Source organism: Tyto alba, unplaced genomic scaffold, assembly GCF_018691265.1.
Source record: "Tyto alba isolate M040663 unplaced genomic scaffold, T.alba_DEE_v4.0 Super-Scaffold_2, whole genome shotgun sequence".
Taxonomy (NCBI): domain Eukaryota; kingdom Metazoa; phylum Chordata; class Aves; order Strigiformes; family Tytonidae; genus Tyto; species Tyto alba.
In genome coordinates this window covers 22,799,904-22,824,905 of record NW_024881282.1, presented here as the reverse complement: position 1 = coordinate 22,824,905, position 25,002 = coordinate 22,799,904, and the positions used below count along the sequence as shown (strand labels likewise).

Below are 25,002 nucleotides of genomic sequence, written 5' to 3'. Positions count from 1 at the left end.
AGTTTTGTGTGAGGCCACCAAGAAAATCTGTTTCCATCCAGATGTAAAAAACCCAAGCCTTTTAAGACCTAGCTCTAGGTTCTTTCCACTGGACTATTCTTATTCCTGGTGTCACTAAACTGAAAAAGTCCTTTTTAGTCTACACAAAGCAATATGCTTTTTCTTGGGTTTTTTTTTTTTTTTACAAAAACAAAATTCTGCAGAAAAAAATTGCTTGGAGGGAATTAAAAGTCTCACTCAATACCAAATAGAATCTTTTGGCCCGAGTTGTGGGATTTCCTATATCATTACTATTACTATTATTATTAATATTGATCATAACCAATAAGGGTGAGATGCAGTCACCTAACTTTAACCTGGTCCTGGTCTTTATAGTATCCCTGGTCTATCTTAATACTCCAGGCTTCCTTTATTACGAACAGAACCAAACAATCATCACCAAACAGCGGTTCATCTCCTCCCTTCACAGATGGCTAAAGCTGATGGCTGCATCAGCCTCTGGAAATGTTTTGCTCTTGCCCCTGACTCCTTGAGACGTTAATTAGTTTAGGCTAGTACATAACCCTTAGACAGCTGATGTTGGGTCAGCTGAAACCTACTCTAGATAGAGTTAATTACAGTCTTGAAATCCCTTTTTATTTGTTCTTTCATTTTTTGGCTAAAATGACAAAACTATTCATGTGAAAATAATTTCTCTCAGTTCTAAATATAACAGAGTCTACTGGGAGGAAGTTGAGTGCCTCTCTTTTTATGGGTTTTATTGCGAACAAGAGGATGCTGAGCAGGGAGGAATAGAAAAAGAACATCAACACATGAAGTGCATCCAGTAATGGAGGTTATTTCAATAGAAAGTGACAAGAAGTGATAAAGCTCAGCAGGACCATTTTTTTTTTTGCCATTTCACATTGACTTATTTTGTGTTTACAGATGGGGCCACAGCAAGCGAGTACAAAGCACTGATGACTGAGCTGAAAATCCTAATCCACATCGGTCATCATCTCAATATTGTGAATTTGCTGGGAGCTTGCACGAAAAATGGAGGTAAAAAAATCTGCACTACACTTAAAATGGGTTTGGATCACCTCCCCAAAACAGTCAGTTGGCTGCGTTATTTTTTTTTGTCCAGAAGTCCAGTTATTAACTTGAAATATTAGGGCTCATCCTGTGGTTGGTGAAAAAAGAGGAAGAGAAAAAAAGACTTCTGGTCATCCAATCAAGTGATTAAACATTTTCTCTACTTAAACTCTCCTTTAGTATTAACATGAGAAGTGTGAATTTGGGAGCAGGTCGCTTATTGTCCTTTATCTCACTCACTTGACTGCTCAAGCTCAAGTTAAACATGATCTGGAAGGGCTGGAAGTAAGGGATATTGGCTGTTGGCCCTGAACAATGAATCACAAGTCAACTGCTGTAAAAACCTTAATGATATTCCACTAAGAAAATCGAAGGCCCAGTATGAGCAATCATTTGTTTTAGATATGTCACTGATTTTAGTTCAACAAGCGTGTGTGGGCTGTGGGACTCCAGCCTGAATGGAGACTGCTCGAAGAAGAAATTGAGGGTCCATCCGGAGCCAGGTTCGTGACCCAGCTTTCAAAATTAGGCCCATCCCTAATTTCCAGAAACAGTGTTGATTTACTATATTCTGGACTCAAATTATACCTATGGGCATGAAAGACTATTCTTCTTCTCAGAACTGATGCTGCCTTGTAATGCTGCTCAAAATTCACTTTCCTTTTGCCCAGGGCCTCTGATGGTGATTGTTGAATACTGCAAGTATGGGAATTTATCAAACTACCTGAAGAGCAAGAGGAATTTTTTTTGCCCAAACAAGGTGAGGAGACAGATGCCTCTTTTCGAACATCTTGCTGTTGTGGCTTGAGCTCAGAGGGCAACAAAGAACCATGCAGCCATTCATTCTCCCCTTCCCCTCAGGACTGAGAAGGAGAAAATAAAGCAAAAGGCTCAGGAATCAAGATAAGGACAGGGAGGGATGACTCACTCTTTACAGTCATGGGCAAAAGACAGACTTATTAGTGTAAATTAAAAAAGAACATAAATTTAATTCAGTCACTAACAACAACACTTAACAGACAGGGTAGGACAGGGAGAAGCATTACCATATTTTAAAAACACCTCCCCTCACCCTTTCCGTCTTCCTGGAATCAGGAATTTGCTCCCGATTTCTCTACCTGCTCCCCACCAGCAGCACAGGAGGAAGGGAATTGGGGAGTTCAGTCAGTCCCACTGGTTATTCCTTCTCAGAGAAGGGAATCCCTTGCATTATTCCCCTGCCCCACACGGCTTTCCTCTCACTGGAGATAGTCCTCCACAAACTTTCTCTGTCGAGAGTCCTTCCCACGGGATGCAACCATTCCCATGCTGATATGGCGTGGGACATCCCTGCATGTTGCAGTACTCCCAGCACTGAACTACAACAGTGGGGGCTTTTTCCCCACAGAGTCCCAGCCTTCTTCAGGTGCAGCTGCCTGTCCCAGTGTGGGGTCTGTCACAGGCTGCAGGTTGGCATCTGCTCTACCGTGGATCTCCATGGGTGGAGGGGGGAGCAGCCCTGACGTCTCACCGCAGGATACAGGGGTGGTGCACCTCTGCACTTTCCCCCATTCCTCCTTCTTCCTTCCACTGACCTCGGAGTTCACATAGTTGTCCTCCCTACAACCCCTCCTCACAATTCCAGCTCCTGCTCCAAAGTTCCCTTTCTTAAATAGGTTATTGAAGAGGCACAACCACCGTCACTAATTGGCTCGGCCTTGGCACAGAAGCAGGTCTGAATTGGAGCTGGGGGAGCTTTGAGAAGCTTCTCACAGGGGCCACTGCTGTAGCCCCCTCCCCTGCTACCAAAAACCCCGCCGCACACGTAAACCCAGCACACTTACCAAACGTGTCAGTAATGTAGATGTCAACCTCTGAGCTAGTCTCTTTAGACTCTCTTCTACCAAAGGAAATAAACGGCTTTTGGGTGCAGTTCACCTGAGCTATTTTAATAGCTGGTGTGGGATGTGTTGTGCTTAGAAAGGACTCATTTCTCTTCCCTGACTGCGCAAGGAGACTGATGTGAGTAATTTGGATGGAGCCATCTACGGCGAGAGGAAGTGAGTCTTATCCAAAGTGTCCCCACATGCTCTTGCCCCGCTGCTGACAAACCCATTCCTGCTGAGCTTGGGGTCACTTCAGAGGCTGGTGTCAGCGAAGCCAAAGGAAGTGGTTTTGCCCACTGATTTCAGTACTGCTGGGAACACAGCCGAGATAATGCCATTTAAAGCTCATGTTCCAAGACACCCTAATGTTCAGAGATTTGCGAGTAATCTTATTATTGTGTGAGGAGAAGGGCTATCAAGAGGAAAAGAGATGAGAGCCTTGTCCGCACATCCCACAGCCCTCTGGATCAAATCTGGTCGTGTTTCTTATTACAAACCTGAACCCAAAGGTGCCAATTATATCCCTGCTTGTGCACTTTCAGCAAAATCACCCAAAGGATTAAGAGCTCTGAAACGGGATGAAGAATGGCAGTCCCCAAAACCCCCGCTCAGCTGTGCCAAAAGCTCAGCAGCATCTCAAGGTTTTTTCTGGAGGGCTCTGTGGGAGGGCACATTCAGGAGGACGTGCCCCTGCAGAGTGTTTTGGCTGAGTCTCTGTTCTCAAGGCCGTCCGTGTTGGGGTCTGCTTGAGACACAGCAGCTTCCTCCTCCAACGTGTGGTGGTTGGTGGAGGATGCTCAGCAGGGAGCATGGCTGTGCGGGGTCCACCCTGGGGGGAGTCACTCACATCCCCCTGGGTGAGGAACCTGCCCAGACTCGGTGCTCCAGCACCCTTGGGAGGGCTGCCCAGGAGGGAGGGAACATGGCTCTGCACCAGCATGTGCAAGAGAGAGAGAGATGGTCACAGGGCAGGAGGAAAGGGGAGAGGGAGCAAGAGCATGGCCAGGCAGCTAGGTTGCTCCCTGGGTAGCAGTGGGAAAGCATTTTCCAAACAGAGTTGCATGTGTCCCATTAAACCATCATTGGTCATAACATGAAAGCACTGGATAGAGGTGGCAGGGAAGAGAGGCCGTTGCTTCCAACAGCAACTGTATTTCAAATGAGAAAAAGTGCCCTTGCTCCTCCGTGGAAGAGCTGACAGCCCTGCACCAGGCACTGTGCAGCGACATAGAGGCAGGTGCCTTAAGCAGCCTGGGACAAAAAGCTGATCCTTTAGTTTGAGACGGCTGGGCCACCTGCGCTGTGGGTACATCCCACCAGGCTCCTTCTCTGGCTGCTGGAGAGAAATAGGCCCTTTCAGATGTCTCATTTCAGGCTGAGATGAGCTACAGGCCAGCGGACATGTCCACCCATGGACCTCGCAAATCCTCACCTCATCAGAGGTAGCCCACCACACGGGGTGCCCCAAAAACCTGTGCTGGTACTCCCAAGCCAATGCATTTCTTCCCTCCGGAGGCAGCAACCTTGGTGGAGTGCAACCCCACCACCAGTCCCAGCCTGCTGTGGTGGTGCTGGGCACCCACACCCGTGGGCGACGTGACCACACGTGCCACGGACCAGCATCATCTCCTGGTGGAAAGGCGACAGAAGTCTGACTCAGTTCCTCTCCCACCCCCTCCGTCACTCTGATGTAGCGCCTCTTCTCCTCTGTTTGTTTGAAGGACTCTCCTCTCCAAGGAGAGCCAATGAACGAGAAAAAGGATATTGAGTCGGTGGAAGGCAAAAAACAAAGACTGGCCAGTGTCACCAGCAGCGAGAGTTTCGCGAGCTCTGGGTTCCAGGAAGATAAAAGTCTGAGTGATGTGGAGGAGGACGAGGAGGGTAGGTATTAATTCCTTCCTGTCCCTACACGGTCTGTGATATTTTTACAGCATACTGTGCATCCCTGAAATTTTTTTCCTCATTTATCACCCTAATAAACATCCGTGGGAGACGCTCACAGGGTCATGTCCAGAGGGTAGAAGATTTAAAAAAAGATTATTTCCAGGGTTACTAAATCTGACAGGAAAATGTGTGATTGTTTCTTCTGACTGCTCCTTATCTTTGGGGAAAACACAGCACTGTCCAAAGCACAGGGTATAAAACAACCACTATTTTTGTTTCCAGTGACAGTGGGCTGACCTTCGAATACTACTCTGTGGAGACTGAATTTATGGGAGTAATAGGGTCAGTAAGTGAGGGGGAAAATAACTGCCTTGTGAGCAATCTCTGTAACGAACTGCATTTTTCCAACTTTGCAGATGCTGATGAATTCTACAAGTTGCCCCTCACTATGGAGGACCTGATCTCTTACAGCTTTCAGGTGGCCAGAGGCATGGAGTTCCTCTCCTCCAGAAAGGTGAGTTTTGTGCTGGGGATTTTGCCCTGCAGAAGGATGGGATTCAGAGCTGAGATAGTGTCTACATTTTAGTGACACCTTCCTTGGGAGAGGTCCCAAAGGAAGAGCTGTTTTCCTCTTGGCGTTATAAATATAACGGTGTGTTTATCCAAGTCTCCATAGCCCATAAACAGAGGCTCATGGCTGGAGGCGGTGGGTCAAGCTCATTCATTCAGGGAAGATCTTTTGGGTGTGGTGGGATTTTTTTCTTCGTTTCAACGTATATTAGGTAGGGAGCTCCAAATGAATCAGCACTTTCCCTGCAAATGTCAAGGGACTTAAAAATTTATCACTTTCTGGCCTCAGGAATTTAATTTATTTTTTTAAAGAACTGCCACTCTTTACAGTAAATTCATGTAAACTATAGTCAACTTCCATTAAAAAAAAATATTAAATTGATCTCTCAAATAATAATTTTTAAAAGGATATGGGAGACAGTCAGGAAATTTGTGGGCAGGATTAAGGAAATGCAGCTTGATTGTGAAACTGTTTTATTATAGTGCATTCATCGTGACCTGGCAGCCAGAAACATCCTTTTATCTGAGAACAATGTCGTGAAGATCTGTGATTTTGGCCTTGCAAGAGATATTTATAAGAATCCTGATTATGTGAGAAAAGGAGATGTGAGTCAAGACGCTGTTTATTTACCCATACACTTATAACATTTAATTTCAAGCTGTCCACCAAAACGTTCTGTAGACATTCACTTTTCCTGAAATTAAAAGAGCTTGAAAGCCATCACAGTTTTTATGTGAAGGTGAGCTCTCCAGATGCATTGTAGATATAGAAAGAATTTCTATCCTCAGGCATAAGGCTTGGACACGCTAACTGTTCCACAGCTCTGCCCGGTTAATACTTCAGATAGTTTTTAGACATGTTTCTTGACTGGCTCAGCATAACCCCTTTACTCACTAGCCTTCCGTCAAGGAAACCAGTCCCTCCCAAACAATGTGCGTGTCCCCCGGTGCACCCACACCAGAGCCAAGCACCACTCGTGGTGCCTCCAGCAGCCGAGCTGGACTTGCTGCCTCCAGCACCTGATCAGGCTTTTTTTTTTTCTTTCGCTTCTGCTGCAAATAGCAGGCAGTAAGGCTGGATCAGCAAACTGTGCCTGTGCCCACTGATGCCGTGAAAATTTCGTGTGGGCATTGGGGTCACGCAGAGAGCGTCTGTCTGGAGGTCTCGCCCACCTGCCAGCTATTCCCTCGTCTGCAAATGGCTTTTGAGATTTACAGCACTACATATTAACTGGGAAACAATGTTCACATAACTTGGGTGCTGCTCAGGAGACCCCAACAGGCTGCACCGAGGGGGCTTCAAGGGTTGCTGATACACTCCTGCAATTCAGGCTCTGAAAATCTCCCCAAGAACATCTCCAACACCATGACAGAATGATATTTCCCCTATCTCTAGGACGCCAGCGAGAGTCCTCTGCTCTTGCATATCCCCACATCCCTGTAAAGAAAAGGCCTGGTCACTCTGGTCAGAGGCTTCCAGTGTCTGGTGTTTTGTGCCACACAGGTTTTTAAAACAGCCTTTTACTCCCACAATTTGTTAAGAAAGTGTCTGAATGAGTGTGGGTTTATCTTGACTGCCTGTAAGGAAATCCCCCAGGTTCCTGTTTGAATGGTAATTATTTACATAACAATGTATAGTTGATTCATCTACGATTAAATTCTTTTAGGCTCCGAAAATAATAGTAAGGTTTGTCCCTTTTACTCCAGGCTCGACTTCCTCTCAAGTGGATGGCTCCAGAATCCATATTTGATAAAATCTACAATACAAAAAGTGACGTGTGGTCCTACGGGGTCTTGCTGTGGGAGATATTTTCCTTGGGTACGTTAACTCTGCGCCCCAGGAGCTGGACTCAGCAGTGGGGACTTCAGCCTGGGGAAAAACCTCTGTTACTTTCAAGGAGCTTTTGACAGGTCTTTAATAAGGAAAGACCTAAATGAGGCAAAGGTGGGGTGTGGGGCTAGAGATGAGAACAGTGTGTATCATGCCCCTGTGAACTGGAAATTTTGGTGCTTGTAAGGGCACTGAAAGCTGATTTGCCAGGCTGAAAGCCTGAACGGATAGCACAACTACCTGAGAACTTTGCCACCTTTTTCTGCCATGGGCAAAACCTAAGCTTCCCTCTTTTCCTTGTAGAAACCCTCCTTAGGGATGCAGGGCAGCATGGCCGAAGCAGCTGCGGTGCTTTGTCTGACTGACGGCGCAAACCAGGAAAATTGGGCAAATTTTTAAGTGTTTTTATTAATCGCGAAACCCTGTGGGGTAACACGGAGCTGTGGGCCTGGCTTGGCAGCTGCCAGGGACGGAGGCATCGCCTCCTGGGCCACAGGCAGCATTCAAGATACTGAGTGCCATGGGCTGGGGGCTCCCTCAAAAGCTTCTCGTGGGAGCAGAGGAGCTGAACACACACGGAGGTCTTTGCATGTCATAGACTGCGTCACCCCCACTTGCAGCCTGAGACCAGGTGGTCCCCCCAGCCCAGGAGGGACCCAGCACCCCCCTCACCTGGGCAGGTGAACAAGCATCTGCACAGATACCACAGGATGAACTAGAGCGTGCAATCCAAAATTAAAACTCAGTGAAGCTTTTCCCGCTCCCACCCCCCCCCCCCCCCCCCCCCTTTTCTTTCACGTGGAGAAGGCAGGATACAAGATGCACACTGAGTGGGAACAACAACGACCATCAGAATAGAGGAATCTTAATTGGGTTCAACACAGAGGCTGACAAAAGAGGCAAACAGCAGAGGAAACAATACTATACAATTCTCAGGACAATCAATCATTTATTAGTTTAAATACGTGTTGTTGGTCAGCCTGCCAACTCTTGTGATTTTTATGGTCAGCCTCATAATACCTGCTATTTTTTTCTTAAAGCCCCAGCTCCTTGAACCTGGAAACTGTCTGACTCTCTGAAAGGTCCCTCTCTTTTTCTCTTTCATTTTCCCTTTTCCTGATGTTTTTCTACAGGAAAAAAAAAAAAAAAAAAAAAAAGACCAACAGCCTGATGAGTCTGCAGCTTAAAAACACAGAAATTACAAAAATAATGCAAATATGCTGTGATCTGATTTAAAACCATGATTTTATTCTTTTCAAGGTGGTTTTCAGCATTTGGGGTTTGGGAATACTCTGCTATTTGGGGTGGTGCAAACAAATAGAGAGATCAGTCTTGGCTTTTCTTGAGGAATACTTTTCAAGTCAAACTGGTGTGTATTTTTTGCATTCAGGCCAGGCAAGCACCATCGATTTTGATCCGGGTTTGATCCGGGGGCTCAGAGCAGCATCAGTTCCCTGCCTGTGGCAGCTGGCAGGGGCCGGACCCCGGAGGGGGGGGACACCCCTGGCTCCCAGCTCTGCAAGCAGATGCTGCGCACCCCAAGAGTTTGAGGGGGATGCTTAGGTCCAAGGCTAGGTCCCAGGTACCCAACTCCGGGTACGTATGACCCTCTTCTCCCAATGTTGCCTCCAGGTGCTTCTCCTTACCCCGGAGTCCAAATAGATGAGGATTTCTGCAGCAGACTAAAGGAAGGCACAAGAATGCGAGCCCCGGAGCAAGCGACCGAGGAGATGTAAGATGCCTTTCTCTGCTTGCCTTGCATACCACTGCCCTCCTGGGCTGCCTTACAGGTGATACACGAGTCTCCACAAAAAGTATCCCGTGCCAACATAAGGAAAAACAACACAGTGCTGCCTCGTACCTTACCGTTGTCAGCAGCATCTTCCTGAACCCCATCCCCACTCCCCCCATCTCCTTGGCCCCCTGGCCCTCCCGAGGGGTAGGAGAGGGTGAGGAGGGATGTGGACCAAAGCCCCGGGCTGGACTCTGAGGGGAGCTGAGCGAGCAGCCCTGAGGAGGAAGGTCATTCATTCTTCTCCAGGTTTAACATTGACCGACATGCACACAGGTAAGTGCTGGGGGCGTGCGACACTCTTAACGTCGCCTTGACTTCGGAAGCGACGGCGGAGGCTTCCTCGCAGTCAGTCAACTGCTGAGGGTCCACCCTTTCCCGGCGGCAGCGTCTGATGGCAGAGGAAGGTGACGGGGACCCGCAGCCTCCCGGCCCGTGTCACCTACGGGGTTTGTCTGAGCTCCTCCGCCACACCACCGGCTGTCGCTCCCCAGCCCCCTGCCTGCAGGTGCAGGCTCCAGCTGCTGCTGCACGGCCAGCGCTGGTTTTGGAGGTCTGGGCAGGGGGCTCAAGTGAGACCCTGAGTTTGCAGCTCCTCTGCCCTGGGGGTGAGACAGAATGCCCTGCCTGGGGAGGCACCTGCAGCAGGCTGAACACCCACCCCACGGCGCAGATTACTCGGGAGCATGAACATATCCAGGGCATTTTACCTCTGGAGGCACAATCGAGTACGTGTATGTGTCTTCAGGGCTTTTTTGAGTCCTACGTCATGACTCTAAATAGCACCACTTACCAAAACATAGTTCTGGAAGAAGAAAAAGGATGCAAGCCAGCCATGCCTATCTGGGATTATTACCCATCGGCTAATTTTATTATCCTAGTGACAGTAGATAAGAGCTTTCTTTTTTTTCTCTTCCACGTATTTTATTGCAGGAAGGAAAGCTCGACTCAACCAATACGAGGAAGTGACACATTTATATAAGTCATCTTAGAATGCCTTAACTTAAACATTGCCAGTTAATAGATGTTTAATGCTTAATGAGGAATAAAAAAAGAAAGTATGACTAGTTGGCTAAATTATTCTTTTGATGTGGTCTTCCTGGTGTCTTGCGGGAAGAAGTTTTTTTTTTTTCTTTTTCTGTGGAAAGTTTACTCTTTTACTTTTAGTAAGAGGCCCCGGTGGTGTTGGAGGGCATGTCTGTAAAATCAGGTGGGCTCAGGAGTTGACGCTATTGATGACAAGTTGTCAGAGACTGCAACGGCCCTGGATCAAAGTGAGCTGTAACCCCACCATGTGCTCATTTTGCTTTTGTTCTTACAGCTACCAAATCATGCTGGACTGCTGGCGCAGCAATCCCAACGACAGACCAAGGTTCTCCGAGCTGGTTAAAAAGCTGGGTGACCTGCTACAAGCAAATGTCCAGCAGGTACTAATGTCACAACCGCATGCTGTCACCGAGGCAGGGACAAGTGGTTGCACGGTCCCAGGAATAATGCTTTGATTTCTTCTATGCGTTTAGGAAGGCAAAGACTACATACCCCTCAATACGATATTTACAACGGAAAGTGGGCTTTCCCCTGCGCCTGATCCTTTGTGCAATGAAAATTTTTCTGTTACGAGCTCAAGCCGTGGAAGCACTGAAAACGTCAGGTGAGATATAAGCAAGATTAAGACTGAGTTTGTTTGTTGGGTATTGTAGCTTGCTGCATAGCCTGGTCTGGACCTGGGTGGGGAAAAAGCACCCGGAGACACCCCACGAGGCCCGAGTGTCCCACCAGACACCGAGCCACCACCACTGGGATCCTGTTGGGCTGGGACAGCCCGTCGAGGTGTCTCTGCCCAGGGGGACCATCGGGTCGCCAGGCTGGGGTGCTGTGAGGGGGGCACCTGCGTGCGCCCCAGGGCTGGGGAGTGGGGTTTGGGTGGGGTCTGGTTAACAAGTCCTTTTTGTGCAAACTACCTTGATGACAGTTAGGCAACTGCTTAAAGGAACAGAGAAATACCCAGCGCTTCCTGCTTACGCACTTCACACTCTCACCAAAAATCCTCCTGCTTTTTTTTGATCAACAGATACATAAACACTTTCAAAATAAAACCACCCCAGCGCATAAAGACATTTGAAGAACTTCCCATCAAGGAAACACTTGTGTTTAATGTAAGTGACTCTTGGGCCAAATGGTACGCCATTTGTTTCTTTTTATGTGTCTGACAGATTTATACAGAGAGAATTAAGAAGGGGTTTTACTGCTTTGTCAGCTCTACTGCCATGAGGTGCAAGATTAGCTGTGCTTGCAGCATGGTGTCATCCCATCTCCTACAAACTGGGGACAGTAGATCCTTGCTGACCATGCAATGGACTGCAAACACTCCTTCCCTGATTATTAATGGCTGGTGACAGTAGGTCTGCATGGTATGGCTGTCAGAGTCCCACCTGAGTCTCACTGGTTGAGGGGGGAGCGACATAAATCCCTTGGATTTGTGCTTTCATCTGAATTGTAGTGCACAAATGGGAATTGTGGGTCACACTTCCATCCGAGGTTCCTGGTAGGGACAAGTCCTGTTATCAGGTGGACAAGCTGGGGAAATGTCTACTAATGGGGCAGAGGTACTGTCCTGGTGGGGGGTAGGCACGGGTGAAAGGTTGGGGGGAAGCTTTTAGTGACCCAGTTGTTCACATTAAGCAGTGGGAGGTGGGAAAGGCACGGTGGTGTTCGCAGGGCTGAACTAGTGGCTGGCCAGAACCTCACCTTGCACATAGACACTTTTCTATTAGCACGCTGTATCTGTGTTAACAGCAAGTGTTTGCTGCACCCCCAAAGCAAGGACAGTTTGGAGAGGCACCATTAAATACCTGGGCACTGCAGCACCTCCAGCAGCATGGAGCCACTGTCTCCCAGAGCTTTCTGAGCATAAATGACAAAACGGATGCTGGAAATCAGACTGAGGAAGAAATGAATCCATTGTGAAAATAAATTTCTACGGTTAATACCTAATAGGATTGCATCTTTCTTTTTTCTTCAAGGATTATCAAGCAGACAGTGGGATGGTGCTGGCTCCAGAAGAACTGAAACGCTTTACATGGACAGGCAGCAAGCAGAAACGGACGCTCTTTGGGTCTGTATTTTATGTTGACTTTTTCTCCTTCATGTTTTAGAGCGCAAAGAAGGATTCAAAGTCCTCGTGCTAAATCACACCCAATGAAAGTAGCTGAGGTGTCCCCAGTCCCTACAAACCCTCTTGCTGAGATGTGTCCTGCTCAGCTGAGTCAGCAGTCATCTCCCACACCCAACGCTCCGTCTTTGAGGATGCAGATAACCCTCAACCCCTTGATGCACATCACCGACACGACTTATTAGCACTCTGTAGATCAGCTTGATCCTCAACTTAATTCCAGGCTGGACAAGTGAGTGCCAGAGAGCACTAAGCCAAGTTCCGGGCAGGTAACTGTAGGAAAGAAGCCCTTGGCAAGGGGGAGGAGGAACGTGTGGCTGTGAAGGATTTGCGGTTGTTTCTGCAAGTCCCCAAGGGCACTCCAGCTGGGCCAAGGCTCCCCGTGCTTGTTTTTGCCCTGCTTTTCCATGACTCAGCTAAGCACGGCCCATTTAACACCCATGGGCTCAGGATGCTAAAGTGGCAACTTTACAATAGATGGATGTGAGGGCCTCACTTCTCTTCCTGCCTTTAAGCACTTTAATATATTGGCCACCTTCCTCCACCTAATTCCTGACAGCTGCCCAAGCAGGGAACCAGGGCTGCTCGAAGAAATGCGTTGCACTGACATGAACTCTCTGTAAATGGGAAGTGTTTATTTTCTCAGTGCTGGTGGTGTCTCAGTTCCCAGCCTCCGCGAGGGTGGCGATGTCTGCAGCCGGTTACAGCCCACTGCTCTCAGCCAGCCTGGGGACTGCCCAGACCCAACCCATCCTTCATCTTGGGCTGGCAGGGGGTCAAGGCCATCCCGCCACCCTGCCTGTGCTGAACTTGTCAGCCACATGCAGCTGGGCAGGCTGGGAGGTGTAGTATTGTCTCAACGAACAATTGGAGCCGGCTGAAACGTGCAGTCAAGGCGGAATGGGCTTGCTTCAAGAAAAATTCCAGTGACTAAGAGGGCGTTGGTTTAATGCCTAGAAATACATGTACGGGAGCATGTACGCTCACACGGCCGAAGGACAGAGTGTGCGGGGTAAACGTGCTGCTGGCAGGAGTTTGCAATGGAGCACTGCTCGTGCGTGGCAAAGCCGAGGTGATTCGAGCCATTCCAAACAAGTGCTGGGAAGCCCTTTCTCCTGACTTGACCACTCACACTTCAGAAAAGAGGCTTGTGAGCAACTTCATGGTACTTTGATTTGATTGAGGCAGTTTCCCATACTCTCTGTTGAGGAGCCAGGTATGACAGAGCTTGGAATGCATGTGGATATTAGAGGGCTCCAAAGGATGCAACGTTTCCTAGAAGTGGTTTTTCCTTTGTGTAAATACCACATTTCTGAAGGCTGCTGTCAGCCGCAAAGACAACATGGCAACCTCCCCAAATGAAATGCATGAAATGCCTTTTTCTTTGCGGGGCACAGAATACACGGAGCGTGCCCCAAGCATCCCTCTGGAACCGCTGTTAAGGAACATTTTCAGCTGCAGAAAGGAAAGGAATGCTTGGATGGGGAAAAAATACTGAACTCAACAGTGGCTGCTAGAACATAAATCCTTGGGGAAACAGAGCAGTTGGCTGAGAGCATACAAGGTCATCTGGCCTGCAAGCTAAACAAGTGGTACTGTAGCGTTATGCCAAAAGGCGCTCGTGTGTGAATGCATGCAGTGACCCTTTAGTCTGCACTCATTCCTAAAAGTGGTAGCTTCTTAGCTAAGCACCCTGTACTTTGGCTAAACTGGAGCAGTAATTAAATACCACTGAAAGTTGTACTGAATGGTGTACCCGGTGGAGCCAGGAGGGGTTTGACACATGATCTAACCAGATGCATAGTCCTGCTTCTTCCCTTGCACCTCAAGCATTCTGCTCTGCGGTCCTGTCCCCTCTCTTGTGCTGATCCTGCTTGGCTTGCCTTGGATAGAGCTGGTGCAGGTTGCGGGATTACCAGGAGAACAGGCCTAGAATAGTTTCCACGAGCAGGAGCAGCTCACCGTCAGGGCAGCGGGTGCCAGCGCCAGGCTGAGGAAGAGGTCACCCCCCACCCCCACCCCCCCCCTTCTTAGCAGCAGCTTAGTTAGGTCACCAGTAACGCCTAGCCGCTCCCCCAGCACCCACCGTCACGCTGCAAGCATCAACGCTGCACTTTGGGACACAGATGCAGACAAATGCACTTGCACCAGGGGCCGGGACCTGAGCCAAGGCTGAGGGTGCTGCGGGGCCGTGCCCTTGCAGGCTGGGCCAGGCTGAGCCTGCCTTCCCCCCGGGGCTCCCGCCTTTCCCTGCTGCCCAGGGCAGAACCACCCGGCTCGGCACGTGTTTTGCCCTCAGTTCCGAGCATCTGAACTTGCACCGCGAGCCGGCCAGAGCAGCGTAAGGGTGTGTGCGTGCCCCGGCGCGTGGCATTAGGCTCGGATTTGGCAGGGCCACGTCTGCCGCGACAGTGCTGAAGGACCGGGGAGGGTGGAAGGAGCCAAACCTAAAGCGCACCCGGGGCTTGTTTCGGAGGAAACGGATCGGTTGAGTCCAGGAGAGAGCTCGGCGTGACCAACCCGAGATGGAGGCCCAGGGGAGAGCAGTGCAGGGGGTACCCCACTGATCCAGACAAGGCCCCCCCCCCCCCGCTCCTCAGACTTCCATGCCTGCGAAGGGAAAGGCGCCAACGCGCAAAGCTCGCTCTTGGTTGCACTATAGGAAACGAGCATCAGCCCAAACCCTGGTGAGCCCCTCGGGACCAGGCGGTGGCCAGGAGCATGACAACAGAAACGGCTGCTACACGTCTTGGACTTGCTGTTGCCATTGGGATGGAAGTGGTACCGTGAACAGCATAAAGAGGGAGAAGTCTTTCCTAATGTAAGGTCTCAGGTACCAAGATTCCAATAGAAAGGTTTGGGGTCAGAGAAAGAAAAACCTTCTGAGCTCTGTTCTTTTGCAGGTGGAAGGAATCCCAACTGTGACTCTTTTCTAGCTTTTCAGTACTGGTGAAAAAGCCCAACCCAAGTAAGCCAAAACCCTCAGGCTGGAGCAAACCCTTGAGTCAAAGCGAATTGCTAAGCCAGAGAAACAGTGAAAACTCTACAACTTGCAAGCTGGAACAAGGATCTCAAGAGCCACACCACCAGTCTCTAACCTCACTGTTCTTGAATCTGTCAGGAAAGCAGCAGCCGTTTCCTCCAGCAAATGATCCCAATTAAAAACCAACTAGACACAGTTCCTAATTTACATTCCTAGAGTGGAAAGATAGCCCACAGCTAGACCTGTCTTTATTGACTGTAAGTGCAGTCTCAAAATGAAGCCTGACTCTGGATGCCAAAACCCCATGGGATCCCTCAAAGCTGTGTGTGGGAGAGCACGACCCAGTACAGCAGTGCACTCAAGGTAAAATAAATAGATGCTGCTCTACTGGTATAAAGGTTTTTATTAATTAAAGTAGAAGCCAAGTCTAGCTCACAAGAAAATTCTCAGGACTCAAAAGCTTGATGATGAATGAAAGGATCAAAGCATGATGATTTTTAAGGCTCCTAACTTCGTGTGTACACTCCACTTTTGCCAGCACACTGTTCCCTAGGACTCACAATTACAATGTAAATCACACAGGAGTTTCTCTTTAAACACCTCACAAAAAATCCACTGAGTCTGTGACTAACTTTGTCACAGAGTTATGGAATTTATCCCACAGCAATTACTTCTCCATCTGCCAACAGATGCAATATAAAAATATGGGATGCATCTGCAGTCCTCATCATGAGGGCTCCTCCTCATGAACTCCATCCTTCTACAAACAAATGTAATGGGGTGGTCTTCTTGGGAGGACCTTCCAATTTCCTACAAGAGAGAAGACAGAGACCACACTCCTTAGTAAGCACACAGGCTTGTGAGTTAAAGGTTCAAGAAACTGTGGCTTCTCCGTCTCCTAATCAGGAAAGGCCCTGTGCTACCAGTTCTGTACGTTACTTAAATATCTAACAGTGTTAATTAAAATGGAAAGCAAAACCCTCAGCTCCAAAAGCCTCAACAGATGTTCTGACTGTCTTCTCTGGAATTCAAGGCTAGGGTTGCCAATGTTCCTGACCTTATAAATGGAGAGGGGTGGAGAGCCCATAAACTCATGAAAACGCAGGGGAGGGAATCTGATTTTAGGCATTGCGGTTCAACATACGTTTCCATTAGGATTTCATCAGTGATGGAAAATGCTCTGGCCTGTCTGTTGTCTACAGACAAATCTTTGGTATCTAAGTCAACGGTGTGAAAACTCTCTTTACCTTAACTTTCTTCATTATTGAAAGAGCCCTTTTAAGCACTGCACTCTCTAAATACAGGTGAGAAAGTGCTGCAAGGCAAATAGTGTCTTTAAGAGTGGCTCAGCTTGGAAGGTATTAAACCAACTCTTGTAAAGGGCATCTTGTAAGAGGCAGCCTACAGGATAACTGCTCCTTTGTGGGACATGAAAACTAATTCAGACCAGCAGTCTGTGTCTGCTGCCAAGAGAAGCCTAAGAGAGGAGATACCCGGACCTCATGCCCTTCTTTCACAAACACCAGCCGTTTATCTTAAAATTTCACCCCAGCATTAGGCTTTGGGAACACCTAGGCAAGCAGCTTTCTGCTTTTGCCCCAAGACTTGAGACCCTTCATTACTTCACTCCTGCTCAAAAAACTTCCCGTTCCCTTAGGAAGAACATTTAAATGTGGGGCCCCTTGGGGGCTGCACAGCCCAGCAGCAGCAGCACAGACACCACACACTCCCCCTTGCTCTGCCCTGCAGTGACACTTCACTCCTTAGCACCTGCCACAAAGGAGCAACCAGAGCTTAGGCCGAGCAACCAAATATTCCCTGCGAGTACCAAGAGCCTTCGCTTGTGTTCACAAGCACTTTAGCAGAGATGTGCGTTCAGGGCATCTCTGTTCAGCGGGGGACACGAGGGCTCTTTCAGCCCTCCATTCTGCTCTCCCACTGAGCAATCCCATCTGCATCGCTGCCATTCCCGCCAACTAAGAATAAACAAAGCTGCTTGTTGTGATGTGGTATTGCTCAATTCATTAAAACAAACGCCTGCGCATGTTAAATACGCTAACAGTGATGCTGCTCTGTTACAGCGTCAAAGGTGCCAGCAGGAGCAAGGAGTCGGTGCTTTCTGGAATAACCAAGCCAAGAAGCTTCTGCAGTTTCAGCTGTGACCAGCTCAGTGACTCCAAGAGAAGATATACGTATGGTAACGCGGTGCTGGAGAAAATGAAAGCAGCCCATTCTCCTCCTCCTGACTACAACTCAGTCGTCCTTTACTCTCAGCCACCCATTTAAGTGTACTTCTAGGCCAAGATTTTAAATACGCATTTAATCCAAAAAAGGTTTTTCTGAAACACTGTCAGTTTAAAAACTTTGACCCAAGTAATTTTAATTATCCTAAAATTTAAAAATATATCATTGGCTTAATCTCAGTGATCTGCTTCTCTACAGTCTGCAACAAGCATAGACAAAATATAGCAAAATACTAATGCTTAGGCCTTGACTTTCCCAAATGCCGAACAGCTGCCACTAAAATTGCCCAGTGCTTCTGAAAACCCAGCTGGTTATCGTTACAGAGGAAACCCATTCACTGTTTAGTCCCTGGCAGCAGGATGGTATTTCATGCTCTAGTCACCCAGCCTCTGCTCGGACTCGGGTGCAGCACTGGTGGCCTGGTCGGGAGAGGCAGCCGGGAGCCCGCGTCGGGCCCTGGGGGATTTGCACCCCATTGCTAGGGCTTGTAGAGTGCTGGAAAAAATAAAAAAAAAAAGGATTCTTCAAGAGAAAGAGGAAACAGACCATGCTCTACAGTTTTTAGTGAAAACTCTACTTTGAGAAACGTGAGGAAAGGCCAATGCTCCAGGGAAGTGGAATGAGCTGGCGGGAATGGGGCATTATACAGCTCTTACTGCTTCGGCTGGCAAACGCAGTAAGGAGCCTTGCAAGGCAAGAATTTAAAATTTGCATTGCGAAACACAATTGGCAAGGATAGAGGAGAACTAAGATCAGAGCCAGGGCTGCAACAACAGGGAATACGTATCAGTTCGGCTTGGACAAAGCCTGCTGAAATAAGTAAATATTCTTGAAGTCTTGCACTTTGTCAGTATGCCAACGCACACACTGGAACCAAACCACAAGCTAGATATGTTAAAGCCAAGCTCTGTCCATGAAACCTCGTGGACTTTCTAACACTGCACTGATTATGTATGATTATTTATGGGAATATGTCTAAAAAGACAGGATGGCTCTAAACTGCGTATACTTTAAGTGAATTGATCACTATAGAGTTTGATGAGATTAGTTAGAAATGACAAGACAATCTCCTTGGAAAGTTATGTGCAGCTTTTCTATGAAGGCAGTTGAATTTCCATGTTAGCTACCAGTGTATATGTACAGGAATAAAAATGTATCATTCATTTGCAAGAGACTTTTGTATAGCATCTCAGAAATGGCATGAGTGTTCTTTGTTCCAGAAGCAGCAGGATGCACCATCCCCTTTCACCTCTGAATGCAGTATGAAAATGAGAGTTGGCCATTTAACGCAGTAGTGCTGATGTCTTCCAAATCAACAACCACTGCCCAATCTCAGCTTCTCATGGCCCACACCACACATACACATTAACCCAAATGCTACATCTAACACGATTCTGGCCTCTTAAAACTCAGCTTAGGAGCTGTGAATTTAACCCACTAACAGCAGCCTTAAAAGCAAATGGCCTTCTGCATATTTAAAAGAAAAATGTTCTTGGATATTCAAGTAAAAGAAATATGTACCACTACTTCTAAGCTAAGTATCAATTCTAGATCTTCCTGGCCAAGAGATCATCAGTTTAAAGTATCTACTGCACTGTCTCTTGCTGGTGAAGTATATTTGATCTCGATCAAAACAAAAGGAAAGTTTCAGAACTGCTTCCTACCTCCAAATGAGCAAAAATAGTTACGGGATGATGCATCTCAAAGGAAATGTTTGCACAGTGTAAATATATAAATATACATTTTATGCATAAATATTTAAGAAAACTGGACTACAAAGATTACTTTTATATGAACTCCCTAAATTTCTTCAGATGTGAATAACTCCTATTTTGTCTTGCATTTTCTGTCTTCATATAACATGTGTGACTGCTAAATTCATATAATAAAGGTTGCTTTTGAAAGAATCCACAGAGTTATGCCAAACTAGTCAATCCAGCGTCAAAGACTGTTACAGCAGATAATTCAGCACTGGGCAGCACTAACACATCTGGCAAACAAAGCATCCCCACTGGCCACTTCTGTGAGCAAAGGAGAATATGGAATAATAGCATGGAAAGCATACTTTTCACACAGCAAAGCACAGAGGGTGATGGACACTTGTACCGCTGAGCGACATCCCCTAGATTCAGCATATTTAAGAAGTGCTTACTGTTGTCTAGAGACCAAAAAAAAAAAAAAAAAAAAAATCAACGTTGCTTCTGGAAAGGCAAGGTTTCATGGTGGGGAAAGAAAAAGCAGCCCACTGATGAACATCCATTCAACTGCCCCCCATGCCTGGTTACCTCTGCAGCTAGATCTGGTACAGACAAAAGGACAGCAAACAGAGCTAAAGTGTTCCCAACAAAGCTGTTCGGGACCAGCCGTGACAGGAATTAGCACCTTAGGCCTGGTAGATGCTTCCTCCTCTTCAGAGAACCTCCGCACCCCCACCCCATCCATCAGAAGCTGGGGATGCTGCCTCCACAAAGGTGTTCCATTGAGTGCTCCCTGCTGTATAACATTTTATAAATCTGAGGGGATCTCCAAGCCCCGCTGCACATAAACTACCCCCAAGTGCTGGTAGGAAGCAGAGATGAAACTTTTCTCTGGGGAAGCAGAATGTAACGGGATCGCCCAGTGCCGCAGGAGTTGTGTGGCTGTTGCTGCGCATTACTGAGAAGGAAACTGGAGACTTAGCTAAGTGCATCAGTCAAGCTTACTGCAGCTTATATAATAACATTTCTAAAACACTGCAATTTAAGGGACAATGACTCCACGCTAAATGTATGCGGGGAGTATCGACAATTTCACATCTATTGCACAAAACTTCACATTACGTAAGCATGGTCAGGATTGGACAGGTATAGGAGGTTTTTACCCCACCAGTAAATCATCTCACCTTTGCTGGTTAACAGTACAGAAGAATAATTCTGGGAAACTAAGCTGTCATGACTCCACATGCAAATTCTCAGAGAAATTAATATACTCTGTTACTGGGCAAAAAAAGCTCAAACCCCATGAAAGTAAGCGTCCTTCAACAGAGTTTTCAAAATTAGGGCTTGTCTAGTAAAGCAGATCTGGTCTGACAAAAGCAGATGGGACTTGACTCGGGAGTTAAGTAAATGCCTGTTAGCCCAGTTCTAGTCAACAACATCTGTAAGTTCCAAGACATGCGATACAAGTGGCAAGCACTAAACGCACTTTGAGACTCGTGATTGTTTAAACTCTGCATTGTGGACAGCGTGAATACAAAAGAAATATGATAGAATGAAGTACAACTCCAGCACCAAAGCTGAAAAGCCCTGTATTCAACTTCAGAACTTCACATTGTCAAAATAAGGCCACGTTATTTCTGGTATTCTTTATTAAAAATACTGCTGTACACATGAAGAATGAAAACAGGATTAAAGATGAGTAACACATATTGGGATCATGACATTAGAACTTAACATACTGGTGCTTTTTAGGGGAAGCAGTTGACACCTGAATTACTGAAACAAGGGCAAATCAAAAATACATAGGTACCCTCAACAAAATATTTACAATATAGTAAATACAGCAACAGAATTTAGAACAGGTACAAAAATTAAAATGACCAACATCAGATGATTTCAAAGGTTGTCCCTTCTGTGCTTTTAGTTGTAAAAAACAGGAAGGTCAGAATTAAATTTCCTATCTGGGAGGGCACATCCTGGTGGCTCTTCTTTTTAAATACAGATACACAGCTCATCCTATGCAAACTACAACTTCAGGACAACCTTCTACATGGAATTAAAATGGGGTAGAAGGGCTCTCCCCAAAAAAACACCCAAGCTGAACTTCAGACTGTTCAAATCATTCCCAAATATGGACCAAATGAAATAAATAGAAACCAAAAACAAAGCTCAACTTTTTTTTTTTTTTTTTTTTTTTATTTTATGTATTACCTGACACCAAATATTTTCTGGCTGACATTGTGTATGAAAACTTATTAGCTGTCTACCTCTTTATTTTTAAACCAAGTCCTGAGGTTACTAGGGGCTGAAGCAAACTGACATTATGCAAATACACACAGGTTTGCAATTTAGACATGTCTTGCAGAGGGTGGATTGCTGGTCTAAAAAGGATGAGAATTCAAGCCCTATTTTACCCCTGCCTTACACTTTCACAAAATATTGGTCCACAAATTAAATTTTCAAAGGTTCCCAAACCCCACAACTGAACAGATGATCCCCTTTCATTTTCAAAGAAAACAATACTGGAAAAAACCTCAGCCCGCTTATAAATTAAGCATTTCATATTTCTTCTAGAATACAAGTACTTCTTTTTTGTACAAAAGAATTACAATATGATTTGTCAAAAAACATATAAAAGACAGCTGCTCTTCCTCAAATACATGAGCTAATGATAAAAGACTGTTTTGCATGTTCACTTTTCAAAGTTCCTGTTCCTTTTATATTAAAAAGAACATTCTGGCAACTGTTATCGTTTGAATATTAAACATTATGTTCCTTTTAAAATTCATTCGATCAAATGCAACAATAATCAATTTTTAAACTCAACAACTGATGCTACCTAATGTGGGTTCGACCACATTTTCTAAAATGTGTAAAGCATGTCCCTAGTCTTCAAAGCTTTCGATGTGAAGAGAGTTGCTTTTTTTCTTGATGCAAGTCTCAAGGCGGAGAATTGTTTTAAAGCTTATAAAAGTGGACAGAGAAATATTAAAAACTTCTCTGAAAACTACAAATATTGAGAATTATTAAAATTGATGTCAGTAACATCAGTTGCAAGTGCTTAGAGTCTGTCCTGACCTTTTGAGTTTCCACATTTTCTTCATGGTGAGCACCCAGTGCTATTAAAATATTCAGTGCTGGGAAAGGATAGATACAGTCTTCACTACTGCTTTAAGAAAGGAAATTCCTACATATTTGGCAGTCTTCAGTATCAAAGTGTAGGTGTTTAACTAGAAATCCCATGAATACCCAAGTTTGGAGACAACTGTATGTCCAAATATTAGAAAGGTAATTGAGGAGGAAAATTCCAGACTTTTGAGACTGAATTACTTCAGGAATATTCATGTGTTGAGTATTATCAAAAGTAATATTACTTTGGGCTAAGCAGTGACTGCAAAGGCACAGCAGATCATTATCCCTCCAGATTCAGGCTGTAAAACTTGAAAAGCTCTTGATGCCAGACAACTGCTGTGTTTAGTTAATCTTCTTTTAACAGTGTCTTTGTATCTGTATCCAGTGTAGCGTACCATAATAAAGCTGTGGTTCAAAGAACAGAACTTTATACAAAAATTATACTGTAAATAACCTAAAGTAATACACTCCTGAAATTTCAGGCATTTAAACAATTTCTTTAAAAAAAATCTATTAAAAAAATTGCATAAATGTAAATGCTTCTGACTAGCAGGAAAACATACAAACAGTTTTTAAAAGGCGCTGGTTGTGTTTAGAGCAAGTTTGATATGCTCCTTAAATTACAGATGTTTCCCATTACACTATTTTCGTCACTTTGCTTAGACAAAGTTTAAATCAAATGACAGGGGACTTTCTTTCCTTTTTGGTCAATTCACCGATACTTCACTTGACTGGTTTTAAAGAGTTTCATCTTCTCACATTTCTTTGAGATAACAGTGGGTGGCATACAGAGCTTGCATACAACACACTTTTACAGAGGTTACGAACTAAACGGTCATTAATAGAACACAAATTCTATTAAATTATTTACCTGGTCCTTTATGCTATTCTGGGTGCAAATAATATCAAAAATGAATAAATTTTGCTAGATCCTCAGTGACAAAAATGTATCCCAGAAATGTCCTTGCAAAGAGTTTCCCTTAAGTATACAATGTGGCAAAACTTCAGAGATCAGAAAAGTCTTAAAAAAATTAAAATTAGTGCATATACAAGTGGAAAAAATAAAAGCAGGAACATCATGCACCTGATGTGTTCCTTAATCTAAAATAAATTCTTCACAGATAAAGCCTCCAATGGCAGCCTTAGCTCTAGGATAAGTGAAACATTCTTCCCTTCAAGTAACAGTGTACCTGACTGAAGTGCAAGCAGCTTTGCTCATCTCCTGTTTGTTTCCCAAATGTGAAATGAGATGACAACAACAATTCAGCTGTAGTGCAATTTGCTATTGGTTAAGTTCCTCAGCAATGTCCTGCATGCTTTCAGCAAATACTACAACTGACCATTTGCGGCTGCAATCAGTTCTTGAAAAGTATTTTCAAAGCAGCGTTTTAAATCGCTGTAAGTTACCACAAGTACACTCTTCTCATCTCTGGAAATGAGGCTTATTTTTTCTGGCACACCAGCATCTAACTGTAACAAGAATGCAAAAGATAAAATAAAAGAAGTGTGAAAGAAATGGCAAAACATTTCCCCAATAACAAAAGCAATCAATTTCTTGGCAAGTACACCGTTGCGGCGCAGTTCAAATCTGCTAACATCACAGAAAGGAAGGATCTGAATTGCACCACAACAATGTACTTGCCAAGAAATTGAGACAGTTTGGTCTTAACCTGATGGACATTGCAGACCTTTGCACTAGGTTACCATTGTTTTCTTCCCTTTCCATAAAGCTAATAATCCTGCAATGCTACCGTCCCCTGTGTAGAAAGCCTAGCAAAACTTCCATGTAGCTCCTGATGAACAAAAACATGTTTGACATTACATTTGTGCATGAGATCCACAAGCCTCCACGTAGGGTAGGTAAATTACTTCTTGCCCACTCCAGAATGAACTAATGGATGGAGCAGCCCCAGATAGTCTGAAAACCTGTAGAAATCCAAACCTCACATTTTGGCAGTACTGAAAACAACTAGTTCTTAAGATGTATGGTACATTTTGTCCCTTATTCTTTAAAAAAAAAAAAAAAAAAAAAAAAAAAAATCTAGTTGCAATCCATAAACAAATAGATAATTTGGGGTTAAAGATTAAAGTCTGTTCCACATATGTTTTCATGTTTTGTTCCAACTTTTCAAATTCAATATTAAAAAAATTGTACCTTACACTATGTACTTTAGAGATGTACCACTAAATCCTAACTTGGAAAAGAGGAATATTCTACTTTACATGCTGAACTCCCTTCTAACACTCTATCTTATGTTGTCCTCACTTTGCAAGAAATGGTCATCAGTGGAGAATTGTTAGACACTCTGATAATGCAAAACTTTTGTAGCTCTGTTTTAGTTGATACAGTGCTATTTCTAAATACTTGACACTACAAACTTTCTTGTTCCAGTACAGAAGGTGGGGCAGAGACAAGTGGGATATGACACTGTTGAGACAATCTTTGGAAATACAACCCCAGCAGGATTAAATATATGTATTACAACGTTGTACTGAATAGCAGAACAACAATTAAATTTGTCACTGAGGTGTTCCACTAGCTGCTGTCTGGAGCAACACAGCAAGTTAGAAATTTCTTGCATTTGTCTCCTAAAATAATTTTCTGAGCATAATCTTAAAAGCTGGAACCTCCCCAGTTTAAAGTTCCTGCTTTGTGAATAGCTTCAGAAGGACAAAAGCAAGCCAATTAGTTTTCAATTCTTGTAGAGTAGGATAAAACCACCAGTCTCTTCCAACATCCATTAAAAAAATATTATCA

The 25,002-nt window shown here is 45.3% G+C and overlaps 2 protein-coding genes across 8 annotated transcripts in view; one reads left to right on the top strand and one right to left on the bottom strand.

Moving 5' to 3' along the window:
• The window catches only part of FLT1 (fms related receptor tyrosine kinase 1), a 117,934-nt gene extending 98,629 nt beyond the window's left edge, over positions 1 to 19,305 (top strand). Inside the window, exons 19-30 of the mRNA XM_042793156.1 lie at positions 928 to 1,041; positions 1,746 to 1,834; positions 4,661 to 4,820; positions 5,240 to 5,337; positions 5,877 to 5,999; positions 7,101 to 7,212; positions 8,857 to 8,956; positions 10,338 to 10,443; positions 10,537 to 10,667; positions 11,088 to 11,172; positions 12,040 to 12,131; positions 17,253 to 19,305. Of these exons, the coding sequence (XP_042649090.1) occupies positions 928 to 1,041; positions 1,746 to 1,834; positions 4,661 to 4,820; positions 5,240 to 5,337; positions 5,877 to 5,999; positions 7,101 to 7,212; positions 8,857 to 8,956; positions 10,338 to 10,443; positions 10,537 to 10,667; positions 11,088 to 11,172; positions 12,040 to 12,131; positions 17,253 to 17,457 (1,415 nt within the window). The 3' untranslated portion in view covers positions 17,458 to 19,305. The remainder of the gene's footprint in view (positions 1 to 927; positions 1,042 to 1,745; positions 1,835 to 4,660; positions 4,821 to 5,239; positions 5,338 to 5,876; positions 6,000 to 7,100; positions 7,213 to 8,856; positions 8,957 to 10,337; positions 10,444 to 10,536; positions 10,668 to 11,087; positions 11,173 to 12,039; positions 12,132 to 17,252) is intronic.
• PAN3 (poly(A) specific ribonuclease subunit PAN3) overlaps positions 15,556 to 25,002 on the bottom strand; it is an 88,090-nt gene continuing 78,643 nt past the window's right edge. For 2 of the 7 annotated variants that reach the window (XM_042793159.1, XM_042793164.1), the window contains one exon: positions 21,287 to 23,714. In XM_042793159.1, the coding sequence (XP_042649093.1) occupies positions 23,574 to 23,714 (141 nt within the window). In that variant the 3' untranslated portion in view covers positions 21,287 to 23,573. Of the gene's footprint in view, positions 15,982 to 21,286; positions 23,715 to 25,002 lie in introns of those variants that run through there. The other 5 variants (XM_042793163.1, XM_042793160.1, XM_042793158.1 and 2 more) reach the window with 5 other exon arrangements.